At 44.5% G+C, this 14205-nt stretch overlaps 1 protein-coding gene across 1 annotated transcript; it reads left to right on the forward strand.

The window, feature by feature from the left end:
* The first annotated feature begins 3769 nt into the window (after positions 1 to 3769).
* LOC135467778 (alpha-L-fucosidase-like) lies at positions 3770 to 13934 on the forward strand. Its single transcript, XM_064745625.1, has 8 exons — positions 3770 to 4135; positions 7866 to 7972; positions 8372 to 8502; positions 9612 to 9745; positions 10177 to 10274; positions 11494 to 11626; positions 13038 to 13208; positions 13685 to 13934. Exons 1-8 carry the CDS (start codon positions 3810 to 3812, stop codon positions 13932 to 13934), a joined length of 1350 nt encoding a protein of 449 aa, XP_064601695.1. The 5' UTR covers positions 3770 to 3809.
* The last annotated feature ends 271 nt before the right edge of the window (positions 13935 to 14205 follow it).

Below are 14205 nucleotides of genomic sequence, written 5' to 3' on the forward strand. Positions count from 1 at the left end.
CTCTTCAGATCTTCTGCTGTATACGTACATTTTCTAGGGTTATAAAATCTATAGGGTATAGGATTTGACACTAAGTGGTGTAGGCAAAGATTCATATATACAAAGATACCAAGATCACTGTTATAACTGGATGATATGCATGTAAATCATTGAATAAACTCCATACATATTTAACGATAGCTTGTGACTGAAGTAAAATAAACTTGCACGATCTGGTATATATTTGGTGTTGGGAAAAGTGGTGTAGGTGATGTTGGGAGAACTGGTATAGGTGTTGTTGGGAGAACTGGTGTAGGTGTTGTTGGGAGAACTGGTGTAGGTGGTGTTGGGAAAACTGGTATAGGTGTTTTTCGGAGAAATGGTATAGGTATTGTTTGGAGAACCGATATAGGTGTTGTTTGGAAAACCGATATAGGTGGTGTTGGGAGAACTGGTAAAGGTGGTGTTGGGAGAATCTGTATAGGTTGTGTTTGGAGAACCGGTGTAGATGTTGTTGAGAGAACCGGTATAGGTGTTGTTGAGAGAACTGGTATAGTTGTTGTTGGGAGAACTGGTATAGGTATTGTTGGGAGAACTGGTATAGGTGGTGTTGGGTGTGTCTGGTAAAGGTGGTGTTGAGAGGGTCTGGTTTAGCTGAGTGTTGAGAGGTGTTGAGAGGGTCTGGTTTAGCTGGTGTTCAGAAGGTCTGGTATAGGTGGTGTTGTGTGGGTTCGGTATAGGTGGTGATGTGTGGGTCTGGTATAGGTGGTGTTGTGTGTGCCTGGTATGGGTGGTGTTAGGAGAACTGGTATAGGTGGTGTTGGGAAAAGTGGTATAGGTGGTGTTGAGAGGGTCTGGTATTGGTGGTGTTGTGTGGGTCTGGTATTGGTGGGGTTGTGTGGGTCTTGTATGGATGGTGTTGTGTGGGTCTGGGATAGGTGGTGTTGTGTGGGTCTGATATAGGTGATGTTGAGAGGGTTTGGTATAGCTGGGGTTGGATGGGTCTGGTAAGGGAGGTGTTGGGTGTGTCTGGTATAGGTGGTGTTACGAGAACTGGTATAGGTGGTGTTGAGAGAACTGGTATAGGTGGTGTTGAGAGGGTCTGGTATAGGTGGTGTTAAGAAGGTCTGGTATAGGTGGTGATGTGTGGGTTCGGTATAGGTGGTGATGTGTGGGTCTGGTATAGGTGGTGTTTTGTGTGCCTGGTATGGGTGGTGTTACGAGAACTGGTATAGGTGGTGTTGAGAGAACTAGTATAGGTGGTGTTGAGAGGGGTCTGGTATAGGTGGTGTTAAGAAGGTCTGGTATAGGTGGTGTTGTGTGGGTCTGGTATAGGTGGTGATGTGTGGGTCTGGTATAGGTGATGTTTGATGGGTCTGTGATAGGTGGTGTTGTGTGGGTCTGATATAGGCGGTGTTGTGTGGGTCTGGTATAGGTGGTGTTTAGAGGGTCAGGTATAGGTGGTGTTGGATGGCTCTGGAATAGGTGGTGCTGTGTGGGTCTGATATGGGCGGTGTTGAGATGGTCTGGTACAGGTGGTGTTGAATGGGTTTGGTAAGGGTGATGTTGGAAGAGTCTGGTAAAGGCGGTGTTGGGTGTCTGGTATAGGAGTTGTTTGGGTCAGGTATAGGTGGTGTTGGGTGAGTCTGGTATAAGTGGTGTTGGATGGGTCTGGTATAGGTGGTGTTGGGCAGGTGTGGTATGGGTGATGTCGGGAGGGTCTGGTATAGGTAGTGTTGGGTAGGTCTTGTATAGGTAGTGTTGAGTAGGTCTGGTATAGGTGGTGTTGGTTAGGTCAGGTATAGGTAGTGTTGGGTGAGTCTGGTATAAGTAGTGTTGTGTAGGTCTGGTATAGGTGGTGTTGGGTAGGTCAGGTACAGGTAGTGTTGGGTGGGTCTGGTATAAGTGGTGTTGGATGGGTCTGGTATAGGTGGTGTTGGGTAGGTGTGGTATGGGTGATGTCGGGAGGGTCTGGTATAGGTAGTGTTGGGTAGGTCTTGTATGGGTAGTGTTGAGTAGGTCTGGTATAGGTGGTGTCGGGAGGGTCAGGTATAGGTGGTGTTGGGAGGATCTGGTATAGGTGGTGTTAAATGGGTTTGGTAAAGGCGGTGTTGGGTGTCGGGTACAGGAGTTGTTTGGTGAATATGGATGGGTCAGGTATAGGTGGTATTGGGTGAGTCTGGTAGTGTTGTGTAGGTCTGGTATAGGTAGTGTTGGGTGGGTCTGGTATAGGTGGTGTCGGGAGGGTCAGGTATAGGTGGTGTTGGGTGGGTCTGGTATAGGTGGTGTTGGGTAGGTGTGGTATGGGTGATGTCGGGAGGGTCTGGTATAGGTAGTGTTGGGTAGGTCTTGTATGGGTAGTGTTGAGTAGGTCTGGTATAGGTGGTGTCGGGAGGGTCAGGTATAGGTGGTGTTGGGAGGGTCTGGTATAGGTGGTGTTAAATGGGTTTGGTAAAGGCGGTGTTGGGTGTCGGGTATAGGAGTTGTTTGGTGAATATGGATGGGTCAGGTATAGGTGGTGTTGGGTGAGTCTGGTAGTGTTGTGTAGGTCTGGTATAGGTAGTGTTGGGTGGGTCTGGTATAGGTGGTGTCGGGAGGGTCAGGTATAGGTGGTGTTGGGAGGGTCTGGTATAGGTGATGTGGAGAGGGTTTGGTATAAGTGGTGAAGGGTTTGTCTAACATAGGAGGTGTTGAGTAGGCCTGATATAGGTGGTGTTGAGTGGATCTGGTATATCTGATGTTGGATAGGTCTGGTATATTTGATGTTGGGTAGGTGTGGTACAGGTGGTGTTGGGTGGGCCTGGCATAAGTGGTGCTGGGTGGGCCTGATATAAGTGGTGTTGTGGATAGAATCAGTGGATCTTCAGCCATTATCGCATACATGGTATTTAACAACATAAATGGCACTGGTTGCGCAGTGTAACCGTCTATCAGCTTTTTATACAGACCAGCATGTCATGTGTTACATCATAGATGGTGCCTCTTGTAGTATGAGATCCTTACATATTAACGGGAAACACGTAATCGTCCGTTACTTTTGAATCACAATATGTTCGCTTAAGGTCTGTAATGCTCGTCATTTTCGAACTGTATCTAATATCGATTAACGTGGGGCTAGTGGCCGTAAAGGCAGCCATGCTCATTACATCTGCATGATGCCTTTATGAACAGTTGCTATCAAAGCGCGACTGAGATACCTTGTTTAATTGTTATTTGACCTGGAACTCATTCACGGACTACGAATTTGAACTTTGATATGGAATTCATGCCTGGAATATCCATTGTCTGACCGGCATCATTGAAAGCTGATGACCGCTTCTCTTGTGTGTGTTACCGGCTTTATTTCCTATTTGTATAATTTCTTACATACCTTTGTCTTTGGGAGCTAGTGTTAAACGTTGTTTTGGAAATGGATCTTGCGATTATCGACTTGGAACGCCCTTTACGGACTGCAAATGGTATACAAATGTCGGACATGACCCTTATATTAACATATGGGCGCAGGACATACAGTTAAAGGAGTTACTATGTCAACCAAACAGGCCTGGTTTACATGAATTAATGTGCTGATTTCTGTCTATCTTTTTGTGTGAAATTATATAAATATGTTAAAGCAATGCCAATTTATCTATCTCAACGATAGTTAAGAGTTAAAGGTCGCCTTATTGTTCTTGCAGATTTTATTGACGGTAACTGTACCTATGGCACATGACAGACTACTGATAAACTCGATAAGTGATTCATCCTTTATCGCTTCACACCGCTATACAAACCGAGCAGTAAGTATGGCGTGGACGTCTCTGTTGGTGACCTGTGTCTGTCTACTGGGCATGATCGCCTGGGGCAAGGCGCAGTACCAACCAAACTGGGAGTCCCTCGACAGCAGACCTCTGCCGGACTGGTACGACGACGCTAAGATCGGCATCTTCATCCACTGGGGTGTATTTTCCGTGCCCAGCGTCGGTTACGGGCCATATGGCAATGTTGCGGCATGGTTTTGGCAGTACTGGAAGGGCTTTAAAAATAAAAACTACGTGGACTTCATGAACAATAACTATCCTCCTGGCTTCACGTATGCTGACTTCGCACCGTTATTCAAGGCCGAGCTCTTTGACCCAGATGAATGGGCCGAGTTATTGCAGGCGTCCGGAGCCAGGTAATCAACCTCAGTATTTATAATGACAGACGTCTGGATTGGGATTTTATGGTCTACCATAAAGTAGTAATGTTGCGAGGTAGATCTGGCCAATTAGAAGGCAACCTGAGCCAGGCGACCAGGCCAATTAGTAATGCCAGGGACCCGGTGCCATGCGACCAAGCCAATTAGTAATGACAGGGGCTCGGAGCCAGACGACCAGGCCAATCAGAAATGTCAGGTGCCGGGAGCCAGACGATCAGACCAATTAGTAATGACAGGGACCCGGTGCCAGACGACCAGGCCAATCAGTAATGACAGGGACTTGGAGTTAGACGAATAGGCCAATTAGTAATGCCAGGGGCCGGGAGCCAGACGGCCAGGTCAATAAGTAATGTCAGGGGCCCGAAGTCAGATGACTAGGCCAATTAGAAATGTCAGGCGCCCGAAGTCAGATGACCAGGTAAATTGGTAATGTCAGGTGCCGGGAGCCAGACGACCAGGCCAATTAGTAATGACAGGGGCCCGAAATCAAGTGACCAGGTCAAGTAGTAATGAAAGGGACCCGGAGTTAGACGAATAGGCCGATTAGTAATACCAGGGGCAGGGAGCCAGACGACCAGGTCTATTAGTAATGTCAGGGGGTCGGAGCCAGACGACCAGGCCAATTCGTAATGTCAGAGGCCCGGAGCCAGGTGATCAGCTTCGTTAGTCATACGGACAGGTCAATTCGTAAAGCTAGATGTCCGGAGTTAGGCAATCTAGCCAACTCATAAGATTAGTCTACATATATATATGTTTATTACGTAGCGTTTTACGCCGTACTCAAGAATATTTCACTTACACCACGGCAGCAAGCATTATGGTGGGAGAAAAGCATGCAACCCGGGAAAAACCCATGACCATCCACAGGTTGCTGGCAAAACTTCCCACTTACGGCCAGGAAGGAAGCCAGTATGCGACATGAGAGGCTCGTGGATCATTGCGCCACATTGGCCCCCACACCCAGCCTATAGTAAGAGAACTACTCATTACCATAAACAATACTGACATGTAGAGCCATGTTATACCGTTTACAGTTGTTGTTTAGCACAGGCTGTTTAGCACAGGTTGTTTAGCACAGGTTGTTTAGCACAGGCTGTTTAGCACAGGCTGTTTAGCACAGGTTGTATAGCAAAGCTTGTTTTCCACAGCTTGTTTAGCACAAGTTGTTTTCCACAAGTTGTTTAGCACAGGTTGTTTAGCACAGGCTGTTTAGCACAGGTTGTTTAGCAAAGCTTGTTTTCCACAGGTTGTTTAGCACAGGTTGTTTAGCACAGGTTGTTTATCACATGATGTTTAGCATAGGTTGTTTTGCACAGGGTCTTTAGCACAGGTTGTTTAACACAGGTTGTGTAGCACAGATTGCTTAGCACATATTGTTTTGCACATGTTGTTTAACACAGATTGTTTAGCACAGATTGTTTAGCACAGGCTGTAAGTTGTTTAGCACAGGTTGTTTTGCACAGGTTGTTTAGCACAGGTTGTATATTGTTTAGTACAGGTTGATTAGCACAGACTGTTTAGCAACGTTTCTTTAGCACAGGTTGTTTAGCACAGGTTGTTTAGCACAGATTGTTTAGCACAGGTTGTTTAGCACAGATTGTTTAGCACAGGTTGTTTCGCACAGGTAGTTTAGCACAGGCTGTTTGGCACTTGACACATGTTTAGCACAGGTTGTTTAGCACAGGTTGTTTAGTACATATTGTTTAGCACAGGTTGTTTATCACAGGTTGTTTAGCACATGTGGTTTAACACAGATTGTTTAGCACCGGTTGTTTAGCACAGGTTGTTTACATACGTACATAAGAAAGTGCATTAGTCACAATTAAAACTTCAAAAAGGTTGTACAACGTAAACCTAAAAGCCAACTGACTTGAGATGAATGACAGAAAGTACACAATAAGTCAAGTATTCAGGTAGCTCATCAGCCCAACATGTGTGTGTTATAGTTGTGTACTTAGATGTCTCCATGGTTTTGTAACCGTTGTATCTCAACCATGTCAGAAATGCCTTACTATCCTACATTTCACCGATAATGAACCTTATAAGATCGTGTATCCTTGTCAATAACTATCAGTTAACCACGTGGCTCTTGGCCTACAAACTGCGGGACGGAACTGTTATTAGGCTGGGACAGACGCATCATCCACTCTAGGGCATGAGCTATAGGCTATGCCCGCAGTGTGAAAAATGCAGTGGTTATATCTACTATAAATACTTCAGTTCCTCAAAGTTGTTTTGGTTTCTTTTGGCAAATTGCTTGTATTGGGGTACACTTTGACGAAGATCGTGTCAAATATAATAGCCTTGCTTAATGGTAACTAGTTAAAACGCGTTACTGATTATTTTTTCTGGTCAGAAAATAAATTGTTTGACTATACTGCTATAATTTGTCAAACTATTTATTTCTTTGATTTCCAACTCATGTCACTAAAAATAGACAATAATTTTTTATGACTAATTTTTTGTTGCCTTTTTGTTTCTTTGAATTGCCCGAGTATATACTAGTCTAGTGTAACCAAATGTTGCTTGATAAACTTTTCCTTCTTGCCATAAAATTATAAATAGCCATAACTATTTTGTGAAAATTACTTAAAATTTAAAACAGTTGAAATAAAAAAGTATTTATGTTACTAAACTATTTTTTCTTTGATATATGTGTAAAAACGATGCGCTTAGGGGACTCGTAGTAATGTACAGTCTATATCCATCATTTTTACTCCTTTGTTTGCTGTGTACATTGTACAGAGCTGAAGCACTTGAGTGTGAATCTCTTACGTCACCGGGCTGTAGGGCTTGGGTATTTCTACGATAAAAATAAATAAAACTTTTCTGAATCAAGGAGCTGATTAAAGTGTCTCCACAAGAAAGCGTGCGACTGCTAACCGAGAGTCTCGGGTTCAGTCTGGGCCTGGGATTGGGAATCGATGCATTCCCCACTCTCATTCTGTTGTGAGACCTTTGTGAGACAGCAAGTGGTCGATGGTGTTTTCCACTTGTTTCCCGACGCGATATGGCATGCATCATGTCACACGTAGACAAGTTCTTGACAAGTGGCTTGCCCATTAGGTTGATGGATTAACTCGGGAGAGGTTGACTGAAGAAAGTACCGTAAAGTGCTAAGTATATATGCATACCAAGGCCAAGGTTTTGTTTAACACTGACCCACCACCGGCGCACAATAACTGAAATTTCTTGACTACAGCGCTGATCACCAACAAAATAAACGAAACACAGGCAAACAGTTAAAATTAGACTGATTGACATGAAAATGTGAAAGCTGCAAAATGCAAGATACAAAAATCAGTTAGATCTGACCAAGATCGCCTTTACGTGCTACACAGGCTCTTGGTTTTGATATACATTTTGTGTGCCAGAGAAGTAGGCCGTTCCGATACCTTCTTCCTGTGCATGGCAAGTACGTCGTTGTGATATCGTTTTTGTGTGCCCTGTAGGCACATCGTTCTGATATCGTATCTGTGTGCCCGGCAAGCATGTCGTTGTGATATAGTGTTTTGTTTGTCCCGTAGGTGCGTTATTGATATTGTTTTTGTGTGCGCGGCAGGAACGTCATTTTGATATCGTTTTGCGGCCTATAGGTAGGTCGTTCTGGTATAGTTTTTGTGTTCCCGACAGATCTATCGTTTTAATATCGTTTATGTGTTCCCGACAGGTCCGTCGTTTTGATTTCGTTATGTGTTTCCGACAGGTACGTCGTCTTAACGTCCAAACATGCAGAAGGCTTCACGAACTGGCAATCAGAAGTGGCTTGGAACTGGAATTCGGTGGATACTGGTCCTCACAGGGACCTTGTCGGTAAGGGACATATGTAAACACAAATATCAGAGTCACTGCAATGCCAGGGTTGTTGGATTTTCCTTTTCAAGCTATGGTCGTATTTATTGTCTTTCCCAAATCATTGAAAAACCCATGAAAACCCACGAAATCCATTGCGTTACATAGTTTTGAAGAAAAAGTGCTGTTGAAAGCTGACTCACAGACGTGGAATGCCCTATAGGGTCTATAACGGTGGATTATTTAACTAGACTTGATTTAAACACACATTGTAAGTGAAATGTTTTCGAGTACGGTGTAAAACACCAATCAAATAAATAAAACACATATTAAGTGTACTATGGTAGAAATGCGTTTTTTCAGCCAGTATGTACTCCGAACTAAATAACTACGGCCATTCGGTTAACCGTACTGTTACAGCTGACCTGGCGGCGGCAGTCCGCGGTAAGACAGACGTCCATTTCGGTCTTTACCACTGTCTGTACGAGTGGTTCCACCCTTACTACGTCCAGGACAAGAAAAATAACTTCACTACGAATGATTTTCCTAAAGTAAGTAATCTGTCTTAAAAATATCCCAGCAATTTACTATAAACATCAGCGTAAATGAAGTAATTTAAAAGAGTGCATAAGCTCAGCAAGCTAACTTCCGACGTTTGTTCTCCTGTAGCTTTCCTGCGGGAGGCTAGTCAGATACACCTGGCAAGCTGCGGAGATTTTAGCTCAGGGCGTTAGTCAGGTATATCTGGCAAATTGAGTTCACTTTAGCTCAGGACCTTAGGTGTACCTGGCAAACTAGGGCCACTTTAGCTCAGGCCGCTAGTGAGATACCTGACAAACTGTGGTGACATCACCTGAGGACGTTAGTCAGGTGTACCTGACAAGCTGTGGTAACATTAGCTCAGGACGTTAGTCACGTATACCTGGCGAGCTGTGATGATTTTAGCTCAGGACGTTAGTCAGGTGTACCTGGCAATCTGTGGTGACTTAGCTCAGGAATTAAGTCAACTATATCTGACAAACTGAGGTCACTTTAGCTCAGGGCGTTAGTCAGGTATACCTGGCAATCTGTGGTGACATTAGCTCAGGTCGTTAGTCAGGTGTATCTGACAATCTGTGGTGACATTAGCTCAGGGCGTTAGTCAGGTGTACCTGACAGTTTGTGGTGACTTTAGCTCAGGATGTTAGTCAGGTATACCTGGCAATCTGTGGTGACTTTGCTCAGCACGTTAGTCAGGTATACCTGGCAATCTGTGGTGACTTTAGCTCGGAACGTTAGTCAGGTATACCTGACAATCTGTGTTGACATTAGCCCAGGACGTTAGTCAGGTATACCTGGCAATCTGTGGTGACATTAGCTCAGGGCGTTAGTCAGGTGTACCTGACAATCTGTGGTGACATTAGCTCAGGGCGTTAGTCAGGTGTATCTGACAATCTGTGGTGACTTCAGCTCAGGACGTTAGTCAGGTATACCTGACAATCTGTGGTGACATTAGCTCAGGACGTTAGTCGGGTATACCTCGCGAGCTGCGATGGCTTTAGTTCAGGAGGCTAGTGAAGTGTAGAAGCCAACCTGGCCAGTGGTGGGGAGTTATTTCAAACTCCACCACAAACCTATGTCGTCGTATGTATTAAATTGTGTTGGATTCTCCCTATTTCAGACAAAGGCGATGCCAGAGCTGTATGAAATCGTGAAAGCGTACAAGCCGGATCTGATCTTCTCGGATGGGGACTGGGAGGCTCCGGACACTTACTGGAACTCAACAAACTTCTTGGCCTGGCTCTACAATGAGAGGTATGCAACGAATTCTTAAACGAGATGAGCATAACGACAGAGACAAGCGGCTATCACAAACAAATGACCATGTGTCCTTGATACATTTACACTAGTTTTCAGCGCGATATTAGATGGACCACTGTAAGTCCAGAAAAGCCTCTAATTGGTATCTAAGCCGTGGGTTCTTCCTGAAGACGTCTATACCTTGGCCTATGAGGTTGCATGTTCAAATCCAGCTTCCGCTGATCCGCCAGTGATTTTGTGAAGGCTAGGAGTTTGGTTTGATACTTGAAAAGGTGCTGTGATTCTCTCAAGGAACGGATCACTTTCCTCCACCCATATGCTAAACCTGAACACCGTCTCTTATTGTGACATTAAAAAAACATGGCTAGACAAATAGTTAAATAAATGAACCCAGCATTAACCGGATACATTTCTTCAATTTGCAGCCCTGTCAAAGATTATGTTGTTGTCAACGACAGGTGGGGAATGAACTGTTCCTGTACCCACGGAGGCTACTACGACTGCAAGGACCGCTATAACCCAGGTAAGAACATTTCCGTACCCGGTCCTCCTTTGTTCCTCTCACCACTGTTCCGTAGACACCACGACTGTGTGTAGACTGTTATAACCCAGGTAAGCACATAACATTCCCGTACCCGTTCCTTCCTGGTTCCTTCAACCATCATGACCCCTGTTCTGTAGGTACTACGACTGTATCTTCACCGTTATAACCCAGGTAAGAACAAGGTAATACTTTTTAAAGCTTTATTCATCAAGATTAGACATGAGCAAAGCTGATTGTGTTAATCGTTATTAGCATGTGCAATACAATTTTTGGTGCTGTGCGGAAGGTGGAAGAAAAAAAAACTGAAATGTATAGAAAGTACAGCTTGGGGTAGGGCTAATAAATGGTACGACAGGTGGTCAAATAAACCTGTTCTGTACCCGTTCCTCCACCGTCCCTTCCTTCACTGCTCCAAACGTGTTATGTGCCGGTTCCTCCACTGTACTTTCCTTTACTGCTCCAAACCTGTTCTGTACCCGTTCCTCCACCGTCCCTTCCTTCACCGTCCCTTCCTTCACTGCTCCAAACCTGTTCGGTACCCGTTCCTCTACCGTGCCTTCCTTCACTGCTCCAAACCTGTTCGGTACCCGTTCCTCTACCGTGCCTTCCTTCACTGCTCCAAACCTGTTCTGTACCCGTTCCTCTACCGTGCCTTCCTTCACTGCTCTAAACCTGTCCGGTACCCGTTCCTCTACCGCACCATTCTTCACTGTCCCAAACCTGTTCTGTACCCGTTCCTCTACCGCACCATTCTTCACTGCTGCAAACCTGTTCTGTACCCGTTCCTCTACCGTGCCTTCCTTCACTGCTCCAAACCTGTTCTGTACCCGTTCCTCTACCGTCCCCTCCTTCACTACTCCAAACCTGTTCTGTACCCGTTCCTCTACGGTACGTTCTTTCACTGCTCCATCCGATAATTGACTTAAACGTTGAAGCAACATAAGATATAGGCCTGTTTCTAGTTTGTTTTCGTGTAATTAAAATATTATTTCATTGTCATTGATCCAGTTGTCCAGCCATTTCATTAAGCTCTGCATCTGCTAACTACTTTCTGTTAGGAAAATCTAGTTTACTAGCTTTACTGACATTTGATTAAGATGTTCTATAACGGAAGATGCGTCTCAATTGTTCGTGGCCATCCGAAGCCGCGTCGTCCAGATGCAGCTGTGTTCCGACTATGTTTCGGTATCTTCACCAGGTTCCCTACAGAAGCACAAGTGGGAGAACGCCATGACGATAGACCGCGATTCATGGGGGTACCGCCGGAACGCCGCCCTGGCAGACTACCTGAGTATTGAGGAAATACTGGCCACGCTCGCCATGACCGTTAGGTAAACACTGATACACTTAAAAAACATAATCTGTTAAATTTAACCGAAAGTCTGTTGTTTCAGTGATGGTAGGGTGGATTCTGTCAGTGCGGCAGATCATTCTGTTAAACACATTCTGTTTAAGCCAGCCACTAAAGCGGAATCAATAAATAAAGTAGTATTCCAGAAATACTCTAAAACTATTTTTAAAATGCTACACCGCTTAAACAAAAAATAGCAACAATCCTCAGTACCTAGCCACTCGTACGGTGACGACATTTTGCCATGTTATAGCTATCTAGAGTGATGTCACAAAATCTAACCCCCACCATGGGTATGAAACAATGTGAGAATGAGAAAATACACACAATAACGTCTGATTCCCAACCAAAGAGTATCACCTCTGTTCCGTGTTCAAATTGCCGATTTGTCTTTTAGTTTGGCGATCAGTCATTGCGATGCTTGTGGGCACAAGCGTCGTGTTTTAGCAGTCCGTCTCGTCCTCGTCCTGTAAGCATTTGATCCAGGCGACTGTACCGACTTCAGGCAATTTACCGATCATAGCAGGACCTTCTGATTGATAACAGACTCTTTCATTCAGATTTTGGGAAGATATTTTCGTACTAAATCGGTCTTTGCTCAGGAAAAATTATGCAAAGTCACGATATTTTTCTTCAAGCAATGATCGAATCTCCCGAAGTGGTTGTTTTGCCAGCTCACCCTGACAAGTTACTGCAGTATCCTGCACAACATGTACGCATTGTGACACGGGCTGCCGTTCTCAGTTCACTGCTCATAAATGTGTGGTCTAAAATGCTTCAGTTTAACGCTTAAACTAACTGCAAAAGTCAGTTTGCATCGGTATCTGTCTGTCCGTTATAAGACGCTACACTGACAAACGAGAGAAAATAGGTTTTTTGATAGCGAATTGTTACGAGACGCTGTCAGCGCTAGTGATTGGCCAAGTTCATAATATGGCTACTCGGAGTGAATTATGTCAGTGCCATATCCCCAATGCTGAACTTCATCTTCTCGGCTTGCAAAAATTTATACAATTTTTTTACACATTTTTCGTTGGTAACTGCGTCCTGTATAATTTTCTGATGAATACTTCTCAATTTACTGTTCTCCTTACCTGATCTTTCCGTTGACTGTACTGCTGCCCAGTCACATAAGCTTACTGGCAAGCCATTTACACGTCATTAATTACGGCCTACCGATGGATGTAATTGTAAATGTTTCGAAAGATGAGGAGACGACCAACAAAAATCCGGGTCAGGGTAGACCTAAGGCAAGAACCGTGCAGTGAATAAATTTTATCCACTCAGAATTAAGGACCCAACAGGTACTCATAGTACCTTTAATGGGTTAATACTTTGTTTAGACAGGTGAAGTCTAAATCATGCACATACTCTCTGCTCTTTGTTGATAGCACTGGAGGGAACATGTTAATGAACGTGGGACCTTCTGCTGACGGAAGAATAAATCCTATTTTTGAGGAGAGACTTCGTCAGATGGGACAGTGGCTGGGAGTGAACGGGGAGGCGATATACAAGACAAAACCTTGGGTGCATCAGAACGATACCAGAACACCCGGTATCTGGTAAGTTTGAACTACTGGAAAAGAGTGATCTAAAGCTGTTGCGGCAGTGATAATCTAGTCGCCATGACGAAAAGTATCGTTCTCCTATAGTATTAGTTACATGGTCACTCAGTGTTAGGATACGGAAATATATGGTTATACAGGGGTTGTTTACTGTAGGGGTAGGGTGTATACCACGTCAATCTCACACATAGTTTGTGAGATGCCCGAAAGTTGCCCGAAAGTTTTTCTACTTAACCATCATTCAATAACCAATTATGGAAGCTGGATAGGACCATCGTCGTACCATCGCTTCGCATCATCGTGCCATCGCTTCGCATCATCGTGCCATCGCTTCGCGTCATCGTGCCATCGCTTCGCATCATCGTGCCATCGCTTCGTGCCATCGCCGAGGATGGAACGATGGTACGATGTTGACCTTATCCGGCTTCCATCGACAATACTCTCTCTGAGATCTATGTGTTTGTCTGCTCCAGGTACACGACCAGTAAAGCCAGTCCCGTGGTGTACGTCTTCTTCCAGACATGGCCGGACCAGGGCGAGCTCTACCTGGGGGCACCCGCTACCACACAGTCAACCACGGTCAGCCTGATAGGCTACCCTGGCAACTTCACTTGGGATGCCACCAACCCCACCGGCATCAACATCTACTTCCCAGCTATCCCATATAACAAGATGCCATGCCTTTGGGGGTGGATTATAAAATTAGAAAATCTCGCCAATTAATCTTTCAACGTTAGATTTAACGTATCAGTCAAGGCTTTATTTCTTACGGCTTTAATATATACTGTCAGGGATTCCCGCTCATAGTCTGCATTTCTTTTTAAGGTTAGTCATGAAATTAGCCTAGACATATTAAATCATTTCGAATAAAATTATATCCATATACCATTCACATATTTTATTGTGTCAAAATCACTGTTAAATAAAGTTTCTGTGTTCTGTATTGCTATTATTTGCTTCTCATTACACCTTTTACGAGAGGTTTGTTTGAATT

This window comes from Liolophura sinensis, chromosome 1 (assembly GCF_032854445.1).
Source record: "Liolophura sinensis isolate JHLJ2023 chromosome 1, CUHK_Ljap_v2, whole genome shotgun sequence".
Lineage (NCBI taxonomy): Eukaryota > Metazoa > Mollusca > Polyplacophora > Chitonida > Chitonidae > Liolophura > Liolophura sinensis.

Coding starts and splice junctions, on each gene's coding strand:
- LOC135467778 (XM_064745625.1), top strand. CDS start 3,810: ATGATCGCCTGGGGCAAGGCGCAGTACCAACCAAACTGGGAGTCCCTC. Junction 8,503..9,611: donor CTACGAATGATTTTCCTAAA/GTAAGTAATCTG, acceptor TCCCTATTTCAG/ACAAAGGCGATGCCAGAGCT. Junction 10,275..11,493: donor CAAGGACCGCTATAACCCAG/GTAAGAACATTT, acceptor TATCTTCACCAG/GTTCCCTACAGAAGCACAAG.